At 40.7% G+C, this 19,095-nt stretch overlaps 1 protein-coding gene across 1 annotated transcript; it reads right to left on the bottom strand.

Annotated features, from left to right (window-relative positions):
* Positions 1–1,372: 1,372 nt before the first annotated feature.
* On the bottom strand, positions 1,373–18,426 carry LOC143148679 (murinoglobulin-1). Its single transcript, XM_076315253.1, has 26 exons — positions 18,140–18,426; positions 17,122–17,291; positions 13,387–13,628; positions 13,158–13,274; positions 12,766–12,929; positions 12,400–12,508; positions 11,739–11,972; positions 10,901–11,143; positions 10,299–10,624; positions 9,878–10,239; positions 9,060–9,214; positions 8,816–8,936; positions 8,284–8,449; positions 7,799–8,027; positions 7,510–7,715; positions 6,993–7,342; positions 6,636–6,880; positions 6,323–6,574; positions 5,640–6,032; positions 5,022–5,250; positions 4,322–4,494; positions 3,788–4,229; positions 2,821–3,047; positions 2,623–2,677; positions 2,320–2,541; positions 1,373–2,183 (listed from the first exon to the last, which is right to left on the bottom strand). The coding sequence occupies exons 1-26, from the start codon at positions 18,244–18,246 to the stop codon at positions 1,981–1,983; spliced, it is 5,742 nt and encodes a 1,913-aa protein (XP_076171368.1). The 5' UTR covers positions 18,247–18,426; the 3' UTR covers positions 1,373–1,980.
* Positions 18,427–19,095: the final 669 nt, after the last annotated feature.

The following is a 19,095-nucleotide window of genomic DNA, read 5'->3' as shown; positions in this document are numbered from 1 at the left end:
ATGATACTATCATACTTGGTATGACAAAATTAAGCATAAATAATGAGTATTACTGCCCAGGTGGAACGTAATATTAGAATTAGTTTTTATATTGGTCCGATTATTCAGTTTACATATGTACCTCTAATATTCATCCAATATCGATGTAATATTGTATCGCAGTACGGTATTACCAATTTATCGGTATTACTTTTTTCAATAACGACGCTGAAATCGATTTTATCATATCAAACGTTTTCAATTGGACCATTGTAGTTTCTTCTAGATTATAATAATTCTAGTTCTATCTCAGAAGTTAGAAAGATATCGTCCTCCCTAATGGATACTATGGATTTCCGTTTAGAATACTTTGCGAACCAAGATTTAACTTGCAAACATATTGATACTACTACATATCACAGTTTTTGTATCGCTACGTTTTTCGTTTCCCTTTCTTTTTTATATTAGTATAATATGTACGATACTGTTTTATAATGTTAGTACTTACAAAGTTAAGTGTACTGTTACAATATTTTGAAACGAAGTGCATTTACTGTTGCTCGAGCATTTACTGCCAATGTCTGACTATTGTTCCGACAATATTGGGCTAACAATTTGTCCCGGTATTTTGTGTTCTACCTGGGCAACGCTGTTCCAATATTCGGTAAATGTTAAAATAAATTGTATGTGTGTGTCCTCTCATCGATGAAAAATCGATAGTTTGTTATACGATAACTCTGACAACATACCTTCAGTGCATATTAACAAGCCTATGCGAATAACGATCCTAATGTAACAAAGTATTATTAAGCGTATTCGTCCCATTTCTTTAAGTTAATCGATCGCGATGGGAATTCCAGTATCTCTATGCATATGTATAATTTATTCGCGCGGATTACGTATTGCACCTTCAAGATACCTGTTGTAACAAGTATATTGAAATCTCGGACAGCGCCGACTGAATCGATGAAAATGCTACTACTGCCAGTTCATCAACATTCAACGTGTTCCTTTCATTCCTGATGATGCAGTTAGGTTTTGCATTACTTTAGCAGAGCGTCGTGACGAGTAGTTGCTAGCGTACAATAATAGTCTTTATTTATTTGAAGCAAGCATTTCACTGTGTACAACGTGAATAAATAGTAATACTTCCAGAGACGATGCGATTTGATATTTAATGCTGAAAAAGGCATACGAGTGTTCGCGGTAGATAGCAAAGAGTAATCAAAAAGTTAATTGCGAACATTATCAATATTCTGCTCTCTGTAGTAATTACAAAAGATGATTCGAGTTCAGATCAGCATTAAATGACAAACACTTAATATAACGATAAATAAAGTAAAAAAAAAAAAAAAATGAAAGCCGTAATAATAAATAAATAAATAATCGTAAATCCATTGTAATAAAATAATATTTAATGTAGTACAGTTCGAAAGGTGATTGTTAATTTGTAATAATTATTTCAGTAGCGATCAGATACAAAGATAATAAATAAAAGTGCAACAAAAAACACGATATTCGCTTTTTGCGTGTTCTCTCGTCGATATAGGAGAAAAAAAAAAGAAAACTAGAGTCGGTTCACCGATTATACACATTGCGTCGATGGCGTTGTTTCGCCATTTATTTACAAATTTCGTCGACTCGATAAGAACGATCATTCCCGGTTGACAATTTACATATTTGCGACGAGGGTGATAACAAATTTTTCATGTTTTCGTTCGTACCACGCGATTATATATCTTATCTTACAATTAATTATATAATTGATTAACATATTTGTAGATTAAAAAAAAAAACAAAAACAAAAGGAATTATGTATATACCCTGCGCGAAGTTTGAAAATAGCGTATCGTTACGATCGAAGTTTACAGATGAGCGAGGCCAATTCTCCAAAGCGTTTTTTTTTCCGAAACTAGCTTATTGGCGTTTCACAAAACACAACGAGTATTTTTACCGTTCTCGATGCTTTGTATATTGAGTATTGAAATGTATACGTCGCGTTCAATCACCGACCGGTGTGTCCACGTAAGTGGACCGATTCTTCATTTGATTCGAACACGTATCCCGTAACTCTGTTATCTCACGGGGCACGCCACTTAGCAATGGTAATGCGTATACGGTGAACGAATTGTTCAGTGTCTGTTTGTGATCCCCGGATGCGAGAAAGTCGTTGTCCTTGTTTAATATTAACGCCATATTTCCAGCTGCACGGGAATATTTTTTTATATAGTTATCGTAAAAACAAGTGTACGCGTTACATCTAATACCGTTACCGGTGGTTTTATGTAACGCGATATATATATATATATATACTTGTTCTTTACAAAGAACAATACGTACCGGAGAACGGTGTACAATGGCAGCTTGGATTCAATGTGAATTCAACGGTGGCACGAAGACGTCGAACCTCCCGGGACGCTTGCAAATCCAACAACAATCTCGTTTTACCGAATCGTCTTATTGCCACTTTAACAGCGCTCCTCGCCGAGCAATAAATATTGCCGAAATCCGAAGGCAATTTACCGATACACACCGGACAAAATTGTTTCACTCTCGTTGGCGCTAAAATTCAAATTTAATGTGAAAAACTACTAGTACATGTACGTGTAACTGTTGTGTAGATTGTAAAATACATTTACTTACACGAAACGTGCGCCTCGCTGTTCGTAGCGTTTTTTATTCGATCATCGGTATCCTCCTAGAAAACAAACAATCTATCAACCATCGTGAACGTTCGAACGTTCGAGCTTTTCGATCTTAGCGATAGATCTTAGCGATGAACCGTGCTCGGGACGATATTGGCTACGCACGATGTAATTCACGTATCGATCGTCGATCTACCTGTGAAACATTTTGATTTTCCATCTCGGGCGTTAACGTCGTATCGGTGGTCTGAGTTTTGTAATCGTACGTATCCGGTTTCACGTAGACCAGTAACGGTCCCTCGACACCTTCCGGAGTTTCCAGTTCGTGATCGACAACTGTGAACGAGGGGTTTCCTGGAAACACGGAATCGTCCGTTTCTTCCGCGAGAACCGTAGAAGGATTCTCCGTGTCGTCCAACGTTCCTATGTTGAAAGCAAAATTTACGTTTCGATTTAATACGCGAGTCGATTACCATAAAATAAGGGGAACAACTCGCATAGCGATTTCGTCTTGGAGATAAGAGGTTCCCGTGCCCTCGTTTATTGCGAATTTTTACACGGTGTACGTTCGGTAAATGTTCGCGTCGCGTTGTTAGATTCGCACTGTGTAGCGGACGTTGTTCAAATAAACGATCTCTTCCTCCAAAAATCGAGGAATTCAATGAAATTGAAACGCGTATGGTGTAAACCGTATAAAATTGGAGCACATTCCAGTCGAATTTGTTTAAGAAGTATAAGTACGTTGAATAAACTATCAACCGTACCTAGTCCTTTCATTTTTCGTTTTCTTCGAGATACCAAGGTGACCTTGATTTCTTAAACTATACTCTTAACGCGAACAATTAAAGAAACATTCATTCGATGACCCTCCTCGAACGCATACGAGAAGTACCGTTTTTCGAACGTATTGACAATTAATATCGATCGATAGATAAATTCGTACCAAATGGACCGTTTCTTCGAAACTTACTCGTCACCGAACGTTAAACACCTATTATCTTTTACATTTTTGTAAGCGGGGTGAATCTCGTCGAGCGAGAAAATCGGTTTCGGAAACGGGACGATCTCGATCCTCGTACGAGTTACGGAAACATATTATTATACGAGGATTGAAAACGTGTGAAAAATGATTCGATTAGACGTCCAAATGTTTCGCGACTCACCGTTCGTATTATCGACAACGATGCTGTTGTCGTTGGTGGTGGGTACGTGCGCGACGGAATCTACGTAGTCCTCGAGCTGTATATTGTCACTTTTCAGCCGTACTCCGGTGATCGATTCTCCTTCGACCTTGTCCTCTGGCTTCTCGTCCTTGTCAGCCGCTTCGTCACCCGGATCGTTGACCAAGTTCGGCTTTGCCGGGAATGTAGGTTTCTCAATCGCCTGAACGATTCTATTGTTCAGTTTATCGTCAGGTTTCTCTATCATCGTGTTCTTGGTCGATTTCTCCAACGGTAGGTCGATTTTTAAATTCTCTTCCTGTAACAACGGCTTCTCGACCGCCGTGATCGACTTCAACAGTATATCCACTCTTGGCTCCACGGCCGGTGTCGGTGATTCCTCGCTTGGATCCGCGCTGCCGCAAATCGGAGGGAAACTGTAGTTCTGAAAGATGTCACGTCGTTCCCGTTGTAACAATCGTCCCCCTATCCTCTCGCAATTCTGCTCGTCGATATACCGGGATCGCTCGAACTTACGCTGGATATCGTGAGCTCCTGCTGATAGTAGTCGTACAGTTTCACGTTCGCCGACTCGAGACGTTCGACAACGTACTCCCTTACCACGGTGAACGAAATGCACGTTTTACGGCCGGTCAGGTTGTCGAAATAAATGGTAACGATGTCGTGGTCCTCCTCGAAGCGTTTCACTCCTGTAATTCACGTTTCGTCAACCATCCAACTGTTATTGCGTTAGGGTGACCCGGAAAATATTGCGCGTTTCGACGCGGTAATTTATTTAAACGCCGCCACGAATCGTAATTTCGTGCACGATCCACGCTGACGATCGTATGCGTTTCGAAAGAAACGATTTTCTTCTAATAGAGACGCGTACGGTCGAAAGGAAAGTTATTTGGTTATTTAACACGAATTAGCGAAAGTGTAATCGAATTCTGAGAATGTACAATGTTTTCGTACCGATTATAAAATATTGTTTCGGGCGCTCGTTCGAGTATAGTTTTGTTTCAAATAACGGCGCGAAGGTATCGAGAACTTTGAATCGTTCGAGTTTGGACGGAACGAACAATATATATATATATATATATATAATAATAGGTAAGAAACGCGGTGTATTTTTGTAATCGACGCGAGATCTTTCCAACGATACGTCGTTGCGTATTAAAATGCGCAATAATTTCTGAGACCCTCCGATACTATGCAGCAGTTGGAACGAATTTACTTGACGATGTTGCCCCTAATAACGTGTGCAGGCTCTCTCGGTCCGGCACGTAGCCGCTTATCATTCCGATTTCTAGCACAACCATGTTACTTTCTTCGTCTGCCAATTTATATCGACCGCAGACCGTAATTTCTTGCACCGCGCATTCGCTTCCCGTAGTGTGAGAGGCCACCGAAAGCTCGAAAGCCTCCGAACCGGTAGCACGTGCGACGTTGTATTTAATGTTGCTCTAAATCGGAGAACGATAAACACGCAAACATATATTCCGGAGCAAAGATTTAGCAACTTGAGAAAAGTACAACAATATTATCATTAAAATCACGATCTTGCGTCGTATTCTCGTAATTAACGTGCAGTTTACGTATTTTCTATCGCGATCGTTGTCAATAGGAGAACCGTTTTCCGCGGATAGGATAAAAAGTCTATCGACTGTCTTATTTTCATCGAAAAAAGTCGACGTTGAAAAGTCTTCCTAAGAATGGAAGAAAAAATTGTTCAATTTCAATTCTTATCAAATTCGTGCTCTTTAAATTCCAGTCGGCGACTTCTCACGAAAATCTCCTTCTTAAAGTGTATCGCGAATATTGAATGCATACAAGGAACAACGACGTCGGATACCTGTACCAACACGCAACCCTCGCCCTCCGCGAAGATCTCGACGACGGTCGGTAAAACGGGCAAACGTATCTGCGTGAGAACCATACGGTTGTCCTTGTGTAACTTGTAAACGTAATCCACATTCCCACCAGTCACGAGAACGGACAAATCGGTGGCGTTGTTGTTCACGGCCATAGCGTATTTCGCGAGAGCCTCCAAACCGAGGACTGTGTCCTGCGTGGACGTGAATCCACCGTTGGCGTTTCTTTGCTTCGATATCCAACGAACGGCCTTCAGAGCGTGTATCATGTTCTCGTCGCTGCCCAGTTTCACCAACGTGAGAATAGCGTACGCCGTCATCTCGATGCTCAGGCTCAACGAAGGTTTAGTTTTGTCCTCCCACCACAGTAGATTCTAGGAAACGTTAATTTCACATTGTTAACTGAGATTTTAAACCGTACAACGTCGAACTTATTTCATTAATCGGACTAAAAGTTTGAATAGGTTGAAACTCGGTGAGATGGTGCCATGTCGAATCGTCTCGCGCGTCATAATTTCGCTACCCCCTTGAACGATTCGATCGACAAACGATAGATTGAATTTCGAATCTTGGCCCCGGAAAAATTGAATCGACCGAATCTTTTTCTGCCTACGCGCCTTTATATTCGTCACTTCCCCAATGTATAAATTATCCGTTCATGTACATTGTGATGAGTGGCACGATCCAAGACCGACATCATGCTGGAATTAGCTTCCATAAGACCCAGCAGGGCGAACGCGTACGTGGAGAGAATCACGGTGTAAGGACTATCGCTGTTGCTGGCCATTCCCTTCTCCAGACAGTACAAGGCGTTACCGATGAGAGAATCCGGCACGAGAGTCCCGGATTCGAGCAGAGCGATCAGAATGTACGCTGTTAACGCCGACGACGAGCTATCGTGTTCTTGAAGACCACCCTGCAATACAAATAACGGTTATTCGAGACCCCTTGCGAATCGATGTGCCAGTTTGACGAACCTTCATGTTTTTATGGAAAACCCTGCCCAATACGGGGAAACAACCGTTCTCCAGTTGCTTCTTCATGATCCACTTGCCGGATAATCTCAGTTCGTGCTCGTCGATATGAATCAGACTTTGAGCCTGAGCGAACGATTTCAATACGAACGCGGTCAACCATATGGAGCTTCCATCTCCGTGGCTGTTCGGTCCAAATGCTGAGTAGGAGCCATCCGGGTGTCTATAATTCAGCTCCCTCTGATATCCTTCGTTCGACACGGGACAAGAATTAAAAAAAACGTTCGACGTTAAAGGTTAAAATTCTACTTAAAAGTATCTTCAAGATTTTCTCAAACGTAAAATACGTCCAAGACGTACCTTTCTCCATGTTTTTAAGAGCCGTCGCTCGAAGCGCCGGGTTCTCGCTACCGATAGCGTCCAGATACCTTATCACGTAAATGTTCGGAACAAGGAGTATCATGTTTTGTTCACCGCAGCCCATCGGCAGCTTTACGAGTTTGTTCAAATTTTCGAGCGCCGGTCCCAAAATGTTCCCGACCAAATTCACGTACGCTCTACCGCTGTCCGGGACGACGTCCTCGGGTAACATCAAATCCCACACGATCATGGAATCGTCGCTGAAATCCTTCGGGCAGATGAAAGACGATTTCGTCACGTCCATGGGAAAACCCTCCGGCAGGATAAGTATCGGTTTCACGATAACGTCCCTTGAAAAACAAAAATTAATACCGTATAGGAATTAACAGTAAACACGATTTTTGTTACAGAGAATATTTACACCGATTCTTGTGTATTTTTTCCGAACAGTACATTGAAATGTGCTCTGATTCCGTGTCTCTTTCCCCGGGCGGCCAATTTACTTATTCTTAATTACCGTCCGATTATCAAGGTCTCGGGTCCGCAGGATTCGGGGTATTCATGGTCTATAGAAGCGGAGACCGTTATGTTAACTTCCCCGATGACGAGTGGCCTGAGCATGAATTCGTGGACAACGCTGTCCCGTGGCTTCACGCAAAACGAATCTTTTGGATCCGATAAATGCAGTTCAAGTCCTGGCGCGCTTTCTAATTTTATCATTACCTGCGAATCAACAAGTGCCTCGTGTTATCGGAAACTCGATGCACGTTGGGATCGTATATTCATAGGTGATCTATGCGTCTTACAGGTAAACTGTGTTGCATGTAATTGAAGAGGGAGACTTTCATACGCAGTATCTCCCAGCGTTTCACGCTGTACGGTAAACTGTAATCGAGGAAGAACGGTTGAAACGCTGTTATGGTGGTTGGTGGTGCTATTCCGAGACCGTGTATCGGTGAAATGCAGGTTGTGTAACCGACCCAATCGGTGATGGTGTGCGGTAGCACGCGTTCTATCGTGACCTTACCCTCTTTCCTGTAACAAACAAAAGATATTCGAATACAGTAGATTATAAATTAAAGTTTAAGGGGTGTTTACCACCTAAGGGCACTATGTATTTTGTTTCGTCGCCATTTTTCGCTATAATCGTTCTTGTCGTGACGCGACTGTCTAGCTCGAACACCGATCATTCATTATGGAGCGGTTAACGTTTCGTCAATGTGTTTTACTAATTGAAACATTTGATGAGAACGAATCGTCAGTATACTTTTAAAGGATAATCGATTCTCACCCGGTCGGTACCAATTCCCATAACCACGTCTCGGGAAAATACGACCTCAGATTAGCCGTCCGATCAGATAGTTGGTCAAAGTATCCAACATCGGCAGTCATTTCCTTAGGGGAAAGCTCGTAATTTATCAATGCGAAAGCGGTAGGTTGCATCGCTTTCATCATGTCTGTGACACATAACGAAATATTTATTTTAAAGGTTCGTTTTATAAATTTGTTTATCTTATTTAAACCACCCCCATAGTGGAGGGATCGAGTACCAAGAGTGAAAAAAAGATCCCCGATATCAAGAAATTTTACACCGATAATCAATCGAACATTTGGGTCATAATATCAATTTTTTCAAACTTCGTCAACTCGTAAAGCTACACTCGTTTAAATTAGTCAACCTCTAAATAAGTGACAGCCAAAATGATCATTAGTAGCTTCGTTGTTCTTCGAAATTAAACGGAAATCATTCTTGAATTCTTTTCTTTCTTAGATACTCGTAAGTTGTCGGTAAGAAAATAAATTAGTAAATATATAATACTTGCCGGGTTCGTCAATTTCGCCCTGCATCCTGGAGAAGCTAACCTGTTCCAAAATCATGTTAAAATTTTGCGAACAAGGTCGTGTTACCAACACCAAATCGCTCATCACGATCACATTGAAATCCTACGAAGAAGAAAGATCATTAAATGTAGCACGCGATGAAAACGATTTTCAAATATTTGTAATATTCGTGTAGACCCCGCAAAAGTTCTCAAAGCGCGGAAAACAAATGCACAGGTATCTTACATCGAAAGCTTGCGTAGCATCTACCACATGGTTCGTGGCTCTGGCCATCGCTTCTCTTTTTCGTCTGCCTATGAACCATGGTAATAGTGGAAGTTTAGGCAGATGATCGAATTCTTCCATCGGTATTTGTTCCGCCTTTTTTACTATCTTTTGTACTAAAAATTAAAATTCGACGTTCAGCTATATATTATACACTTTTATATCACTCTCGTAAATAGTTATAGTCGAGGCTAAGAAAGAATCTATTTGGCAGATCTCCCAGTGTTCGTCCCAATACGACGAATTCATCCCCTATTCTATAAGATGACGACCAGTGATGGGATCGAGTACGGCGTAAGTAGTATGGAAACTTGGTGGAACGACGCTTGTTTCATCTTTAACCATGAATAGGGAATCGATACCAATCTTAGAACCTCGGACAGTACGTGACAATCGATGTAACAATATTTCGGATTTTTTTTTGTACTCTTTTGTTAACACGCTAAGAGCGAAAAAGATATTCAAACTTCAGAAGCCTCCATTTGTTGATTTTCAAAAATTCTTTGTTCCCGGAGTTCACGTCACGACCACTTTTGTATTAATCGAGACGATGTTCGGATTCTTCGTTTATCGAAAAATCTTACGGTTTCTTTGGAAAAGATCAAGAAGTGGCCGATGTTTTTCGGTTAGGTTACCGGGATACCTTCTTTAGCGGAAACTTTTTTATAGAAATCGAAAGAGACGAAATTTATATCGAGCCTCGAGCGTATGTGAGACATTGAGAGCATGGGTTCGTTTTGCCGATCGATCCCTTCTTCGACCCGACTGTAGAGACGTACATATGCAGTCAGACAACCGCCTGACTGGACTGGTCAGTGGCATTTCATGGAACCTTTTCAATTGATCGAACGCTTGGTCAGCGTCGACGAGATTAGCTTTCCATCCAGTTAAGAAGAGGGTTGACTTGTCGACAGCGGATATACCGCAGAGAGACCAAGGTGCAGCCTCTACGTGATATTGGGTAACTGCCCCCGGTGTTTGAGCATCCGTGTGCCATGCGCTCTTCACTTTGTTCTCGAAGCAGTGACCAACCTCGATCGTGTAAGTGGTGGCGACGACCTCGCCGTCAGATCGCACGTAATAAAGCAACAGCTCCGAAATGGGAGCCATGCTCGGTGTGACTTTAACGCTCAATGGGAACCTGATGCGAAGGAACAACGAATTTTAATACGAGCGGGAGCACAATATCGTTTGACCTACCTATGTGCAACAGTGTTGGTTTTGTTCGACGAAGATTCAATAGGGTCTAATAGATGATGGAATTCCGAATAATCCAACACGGTGTCACGGTTGGGCTTGTGCGTCACGTGACCATACGTCAAGAGATCGCCTTTCGAGTTAATGGAGTAATGGAAAGAAATGGTCTTGTTGCCTTTGCTGTTCGAAGGGATCGTGTACATTACGTTGAAAGAGTATTTCTCGCCGCACACGATGGGTTGATTGCCTCGTGCTACTGTTAAATAACTATTGGACGGAGAGTACCAACGGTTTATGTAGATATACGCCGAAGGTTGATCCATAAATACCTAAAAGTGGTTTAAGAAAATGAAATTTATTTTACTTGCAAGATTGAAAATATACGGGGTATACCATTCGATGAAAACACTTTACAAAGTTCGTTATTTAGTTATTAAACAAAACGCGTCATAGTGATCGAGAAAGACCACCGAACCCGAGTCAAATTTACGCGTCCGTTACGTTACTACTTTTATCGTTTATTCATTTATTATTATTCCGGGATACGAAGCGTCGGAGAACGGTATTTATCGATTAAAAGTTTATGAAATGTACACAGTACTTACCCTCCAGCGTTTGTCCGGTACATAATATTTTATCGGATGAACGACACCGGTAGCGATAAAATGCAGTGAGATGTCATCTTCGTGTAGAGGTGGTAGAACAAAATCGATAAAACCGTCCGCGGACGATGTGAAATTACGATATTCCGACATGGATCGAATTCTCTCGTCTTTTCCATGGACCCTCAGGTGAAGTTGAATTTTTTCATTTGGGGCTGGAGTGTCATCGTGTCGTAAAACTCGCAACTATCGGATAAAAATGTAAACAATAGAAACGATTATAGGAATAAATATTGCAAGGACAAAGACGATTGGACGAAACGAAACCGAACAATGCTCGAAAATGGCCATCTTTGGTACTCATCGGGACGGAAAAGTTTTCGAATAATTCGAATTTGAACAGTCTAAAAAATAAGGAAACAATAATTGTTCGATCGACGCTTGCGATGCGAATGTGTGATGAACTTTAACACACCTCGAGTTCGAAAAACGTCACAGCGGTACAAACTTATCCGATTAATGTGTTTCACCATCGTCTTCTTCTGAAGATCTTTTTCGATTGTTCTTCAAATCGTTCAGAAAATTTATAGAAAATTTAGCACGGGTCCGTATGGAAATATTCACACAATCGAGAAATATTCCTACACTTGGAACTGCCTCTACCCCGTTATACGACCGCGATACACCTCGTTATGGTATAGCGGTCTGTATTATACTACCAGTGGTTCTACAATAGTTATTGTTTCTCGATTCCTTGAGATCGTACGGATACATTTTATAAAAAAATTGTACTTTTCCGCCAAGTGTCAAAGACAGTCATTTTCAAACGTGGTCTTTTCACCTTTCCATGATAAGGCAAGCCCAGTTTGAAGTATTTGGGCATGTAAGAGGCGAAGTCTAGTTTTAAACTCTGATGCTTCACCACCGTACGACTGATGGCTGTTTCTACAACGCCGGTCCCGGCTTCTGTGAAATTTGCTATGAGAACGATATTGTTGGGCGTCATTTTCCAATGAGCCAGGCCAAGAGACGCCCCGGAGAGTATAAACTCGGTGCATCCATCTGGCGAATCCAACTGAAACGTTTTCTTCGTTTACGAAAAATGCTCTTCGATCTTATTTTTTAACCCTTTCGATATTAACGGTTCCGTTCGCGGTAAAGTGTATTTACGTTCGCGTCTTGACACCAGATTTACCAACCAGTCAAAATGACTGGTCCCAACTGCTTTTACAAAGAAATTTACTTCAAATTCCATGGCATACTTTTAAAAGCCTTTTGCGTCATTTTCTATTCTATGCCTATAATCGATTTCATAAGTTCCTCTCTTTTCTCAATCATCGATTTTCCCGAGATACATACGAGAAACGCTTTAATATACTATAATTTATCGGTAGTTCTGGTGTTAAATGTCCCGTACAATAGCAACGTATTCGCGACCGAGCCCGCCGTATCGAAAGCGTTAATAATCGAAACGTACGCAGACCGAAAAACAAATTCGTTACTTTGTACTCGTAATGCAATTCCGGTAGATTGAAGTTTCTCTTCCAACTTGGCGTTTGAGGTGTTGATTTCAGCAATAGAGTACCTTTAACGGGTTTGCCGTAACTGTACCTGTAATATTATTTTTTACCGGATTTAGAATTGGAACCGATCACTATTGCTACACTCGACCCTTTTACAACACGGTGAAAAAATTGCGACGATACTCCTGTAACCCCATATTCTTGTAACTCTTTGACAACCCTCGTGCGACACGAACGTTTCCATCACATTGGCAACACGGAACGAACGAACCGTGTTATAGGAGAATCGAGTGTACTTGGTACAATAGAAGCATCAAAATGATGCAGCAAAATTGCAACGATTACTTGGCGCAAATATTCCACGTCACGTTCTCCGCGTCTGCTAGAATATACCCCGGTGAATTTATCGTCAGCTGGAACCTCGGTAAAACGTATTTTTTCACCTCGAACGTGGTTGTGTGAATCAGCTGGGGATTCGACCTCTTCTCCACTTTTACGTTCCAAGTGCCCTGTCGAATGTAAAACGAGAACATCGTTTCAAATCTGCTCGGTGTGCATATTCGATGAATGTTGCGCAAATATATTTATTTGTAGAAAAGCGTGCAACTTCGATCGGTATTATTGTCGCTACGCTCTTTGAACTTAGTGGATTTTTATTTTACAGCGTTCTGCCTCGTGCTCGCGTCTCGTTGTTTCTCGTTTGCCCACGCGTAAACCTGTGTTATTTTAAACTTTACCGAGCTCGGTTCCGGTGACAGTGGGAACAGCAACTGCGCCATGCCGGTGTCCAGGCTCACGTTCGTCCATTGCGCTACCCTCACTTCCGACGGATTTTCAATCCATACTTTCGGAATCTGTAAGCAAAAAATTGTCCAGATAAATAACGAATACCGGTGGATCCACCGATTGCGATGATTATTGGACAGTGGTTGTATTCGATAACAATTGTCGAACGAACTCGATCACCTGTTTCTTCCACGGCTTCAAGTCGTGCGTGAGCATCAGGATTCTTATGTTAACGTCCTGGCTGTGTTTGTAAACCGGCTTGTCGGTTTCCACAAACGTGAGCAACGAGTCGTGCTCGATGGAGACCTCTTGCTCCGATTCGACAACGTAATTGGGGTGTTTGTCGAATTTGATCTTGAGTCGTAGTCTTGCGTACGAGTACTTCGTCGACGGTACCATCAGTTCCAAGCATGTTTCCACACCTGTTGGGGAACAATTACAAAGTTACAGTTGCTCGAGACAATAAAAGAACGGAAGAAAATTGAACGAAACAAAGGGCAAAGGAATATCGAACCGATGATTTTAGTCCTACGAGAGTTCGAAAGGGAAACATCGAGGGCTGAATTGCTCGTTATCTCGATATTAACTGTTTATTTCTAACGGCCAAGTTTTCCGCAATCGGTAGGTTCTGTACGTACAAACGAATGAATCTTGTCTGGAAATTAATTACGAATTTGTAACATTCGAAAACCACTTTGACCGCATCGATATTTAGCTTTGTATTATTCGGTGTTTCCTGTCGAGACAACAATCTTCCCTGTACGATGTATCAACATAGCTGTATTCACGCAAAAAGGATGTCCTTAATCGATAAATTGCTACCAAGAAGTCTGTCCAACCGTACGTCGATTTAGCTAATTGTTATTCCTGCAATTGTGTACGAATTAGGTGACTGGGAAGATAATGGCAGGGCTGCACAACTAGCGGCCCAGTAGCCACGCTTGGCTATTGCGTTTATTTCACTTCCTTCGTTCGTAGCTCGCACTAGGCCCAGCCTCGGTAGCGGGGTACATTACTTTGGCTACTGCAGCTACTCCGAGTTGCATAGCTCCGGATTGCAGTCTCGCCAAGAACGATTCACAAAGCAAACGAAACGACACTTTGCACGGCGAACGTCGTGAAAACAATCGAAACAACGATACTTCGAATATTAATCAACTGGAAAGCTTCTACGACTTTCGTTACTTTCGTCGAAGCCTAAATGGATACTGTACCGAAATGTAAAAGTTACACGAAGATTAGTAAACAATCATACGACACAAAATCGTCGAACGAGATCTTTGGCACGCCGATTGTAAAATTGTATTTGTTCACCTTTTACTTTTGTACGATATAAACGTCGTGAATCGAATTTAAATCGATTAATAAATATACAATTCTCTATTAAGAAAACCATTGTAGAAAATGCGTTGAATATTAATAGCGATAGAATTACTATACGTATGTATACTGTAGTAATATTTTCATTATACGTTCGACTTATACAGGGTGTTCCGTAAAGAGAAGAACAAACGAAAGGTTACCACGTGCAAAAATAATTGTCACTTTAAATGTAATTTTTCGAAACTCGTTCGCTAAAAAGGAAAACTGGTAACCAGTTCTTCACGGAAAATAAACTTCAAAGCATTGATCTACTGGTTTTGGGAGAAGAATAAAAAATTGAAAAATAAACGGTACAAAAACCGCGAGTTTCGAATCGTTTTAACGAATTACAATCTTCGCTGTATAGACGTGCGTAAGTAGGGGTGCAGAGTTTTGCGCACAACGGTGTTACTTTTTAATACTTTTCGGCCCACGATCCGTGAAAACGTTCGTCGAATATTATTTTAATATCTCATTCAGCAATTTACCACTTACTCGTGACTTCAAAGACTACGACGTTTTATCGCCGTAAAAACTTGTAGACCCCTTCAAGATGGTGTGTATATTAACGACACATTAGATATATTTGTTCGGCGAAGTCGGACCTTGATCGAGTTAAACGGCCAATGTTCACCCCGTACATAACAATGTAAATGGGTTTCCCATGTATTCCAGCGATTGCTAATTTCCCCTCCAGAGAGGGAGTCGGCCAATTCAGTTCCCCCGCAGGAAGCGACGACAATTTCAATTTACGATTTGTTTAAAGAGCCCGACATGAGACGAAAGGACCGACGCGACGGGAGAAACGAAAAACAAAAACGGGGAGAAAGGGTTCTCGACTCGATATTAATAACCAAAACGCGTCCGTATGTTAAGCCGGTTGCAAATCGATCGATCGTCGACCGATCGAAGATATCTCTTTCATTCGCGACGCGCGAGTTACTTTTTCAAAAGACGCTGCAAGACTATTCTTTTATGTTTTCAAACAGCTTTCAAACCATCGCACCACGCAGCCCCGAAGTTTCGTTTCCAAAATCGAAATACTAACGCAATTGTAAAACATTCTCTGGAACGCGTTTGAACGCGTTTGTCTCGAAATGTTGTCGTTTGTTTCCATCTTATACGGAAAAAAACTAAAATTTCCATTTTGTACAGAATTTCCATTTTATGCGGAAAAAAATAAAATTTCGATCAATTTCGATCAATTTCAACGACATATAACTTTACACGAAATTGAAGTATGAATTGTTGGTACATTGATAAATTCGAATACAAGAAATTGCAAAGTTATCGGTTGTCTTCCATAAACTACTATATATTCTCAACGCGTCGAGTACCCAAGGAATTTTTTATTTTATTTTAGGACTTTTCATTCGCGCCAAATTTTCGCAGATACGTTTTAAAGTTATCCTCAAGATTTACAAGATTTCCTCAAGTATTGTGTAAAAATAGTAGCATTCGATATTTCCATTGTGCAATTAGTATTCGACGGTGCTCTTAACGAGGTTAATGTTACTCAAAAGTTTTCAAATATTAGATATTTTGGAATCACTGTTTTCGAAGTTCATCGATTGGTAACAATTACAGAACAGAATCGTACATGCTTGGAGCAACAGCATCGTTATGGTTCTCGTAAGTCGTTGACTCGCGATTGAATTGGAAAAATCGTTAATTATAAATGTTGCGACTCATTGAACGATTTTTCCATTTTCACATTCGCAAGCAAATTTTTACCGTCCGTATAAACTTTCCCGCATCAATCAACGTCTCGGTTAGGTGTGCTTTACTCTTTGCGTCATTCGTCTATCCGGATAGCGACAATTGACAAATAGTTCTATCTAATATTCCATTACATCGTATGACAACGCAAACATGAGTACAAGCATAACACAACACGAGCGTAAGTACAAGCAAGTAATCAATGAAGGGTAATAATGGTAATAAGAAGCAAGGATGATAAATTATAGCGTTGTACATGGATCGAGGCCCTAGTGAATTTTCAAAATTCCAGTTTTTCGCGCTTCGAGAATAAACATTCGCGTACGACTTGATTTCTTTTTTGTTCTCTTGTGTTTCTCGCGTCACGGAGTAGCATTCTGTACGAGGGAAGTAAAATCTAAAGCAACGCGAATTAAGACACGCATTCCGCGAATAAAATACCATGTGCATATTATTGGGTGGGAACCTCTTATCGGAGCGATACCGAGGAAACAAAAGGTCACATAACAAGAGGTCAAAAGTCTTGATAAACAGCCGTGAAGGATAGAGAAATTGTTGCGGTAACAATGACGTTTCGTTACCGTTGCAACGTTGACGACAACGTTAATAATTTTCGAAACGTTAATAACGAATCGTTCGTTCGATTACAAGCTTTTGATAATTACGAGTGTCTTCCGTTCAACGCTTTAAGAACGACGACGCGTGTCTTTAGAACCCATAATTAGCTTCGTAGTTAACGGTGTCGACGACCCTCTTTGCGACCATCTTGTTTCATAAAAATAAAAAGAAAGAAAAAAAACTTCTCCGCGATGTGCACAATAGCGCTGCGTTTACCTGTTTTTACAACGGCGTTGGTACTGGACAATATTTCCTCTTCCGATAGCCATGACGGAGACACCAATTCGAGAAGAACATGGGCTGGTGGCTCCAAATTGTGCAAAGACAGACATCCGGTTTCGGTTTCGTCGGCTAGAAGCCGGCTCGGCACCATGAACACATAGCCCCTGAAAACAAACTGGAATCAGCAAAGACCGCCGACAATCCATACCGATCCCCATTGTTCGGTTGATCTCGTTGGAACGATTCAATTTTGCCCGAAGATTTTCGTCGTCGATAACGGAGCGCTTGACCCTTTGAAAATTTCAATCGTTTGCTCGTTGTAACCGCAACGGTGGCTCAATTGTCCATCACGAGAGTAACGTGAATTTCTTAATGGTCGTCGTTAGCGTCGACGTAATACATCTTCTACTTTATACAAGTTGGAAACTGTTTCGGTAGCACGAAGGGTTTGAATATTATAATAGTTGAAGTTAAAATTTTGAATAGAGATACGTTCTTTTGTGAATGAAAATTGGGTATCGTTAGCGTAGTGTTAAGTTTTTTTCGTAACTTAAAATTTAAAAGGTGATCCTTCGCGTAGTAAGTTCCAGTTGTTACATCGTTTATCTTACAAAGCATAAATCCAAGCAAAATATAATTCACTTGTGAATTTGGCCGCGAAACGATCGCTTTTTAAGTTTTTAATTCTTTTCTTAAATATTAGAAACCATATCGAAACATCGTGGTGTAAATTCTACAACTCGTGAATAATATTTTCATTGTGGGCGTGCCCGTTGCAATTCTTCTTTGTGATTAAATAATTCTTATTGTAAAAGTAGCTCTCTATTACGAAGATACTCTAGCTGCAACCAAACGTTAAATATTTCCAGTCACACTCTTCGCGAAAGTTGACAGCTAAAATCTAATAACAGTTTTTCTATCATCGAATTAATATTTGACGATGCTCCAAATGCGTTCCAACGGTAAACAGTTGAACTACACCGATGTTCGGTTAGGTACAATTATCGGTTACCGATTAGTAGTTGCAGATCCTCCGCAGGAATAGAAACGTGCTACCGAACAAACAAGTAGGACCAAAAACACTAGTCTATCCATTGTAAATCGTTCCCGAATGTTCATACTGTTCACGGTGTTTATTTAAAAAAAACTTTACGCGCGAACATGCTGAACGGACTGTTCGAGTGATTGATCAAACTGTTGATTCAACGTTGGATATCGTTTCCTGTGCAATTAAAACGTTGAGAACGTTTAAGAACGTGCCGATAGACGTAGCTGTATGCTGCGCGCAGACTGAAAGCACGATATTCGTTCGGCCCCTCTTATTAACCCTCTGAGTCTGTCAGGAGGAGGGTAACGCGTTTCACTGATACCGATTAGAATATAATGCGCGCCAAACGATTTGTCTCCTACGACCTTTGAACGTTTGCATTTGTTGAATCGATTAGATGTTGTCGAAAGAAAAAGTGTGATACACATTTCCACTTATTCAAATTTTCGAATCAGGAAAATCTTGGCAAACTTTGTGCAACGTTCGTCAATTCTTCAAATCACGTGCTACTGTCCGTTCTATGATACGTAAATAAACTGTATTTACATTTACATTTTTACGGTACTCTAACTCGTACATTACATCAACTGACAAACCGAGTACTAAATTATCAAATAAAATAAATGTTTTCAAATTATTATTTATAAATCTTAATTTGTAACCTATGTTACATGAATTAAGACATTATTCGTTCATTCGATTCGTTCTATTCAAAATTGAATTTTTAGAATATCGTTGTACACTCCAAATTAATCGCATTTTATTAATTGTAAAGTATTTAAAGTAGAAAAAAAAATTTTGTACAACCTGTGTAAACGACACACATTTATAAATTAGGAAATAGAAATTGATAAAACTCCGATACAATTGACTTCAAATCTAAAAAGTAACTGCAATTGTAATATGATGTTTTTCTTAAT

The sequence above is a fragment of the Ptiloglossa arizonensis genome, chromosome 6 (assembly GCF_051014685.1).
Source record: "Ptiloglossa arizonensis isolate GNS036 chromosome 6, iyPtiAriz1_principal, whole genome shotgun sequence".
NCBI classification, from domain to species: domain Eukaryota; kingdom Metazoa; phylum Arthropoda; class Insecta; order Hymenoptera; family Colletidae; genus Ptiloglossa; species Ptiloglossa arizonensis.
The sequence above is the reverse complement of the archived record's forward strand: the minus strand, read 5'-3'. Positions and strand labels throughout refer to the sequence as shown.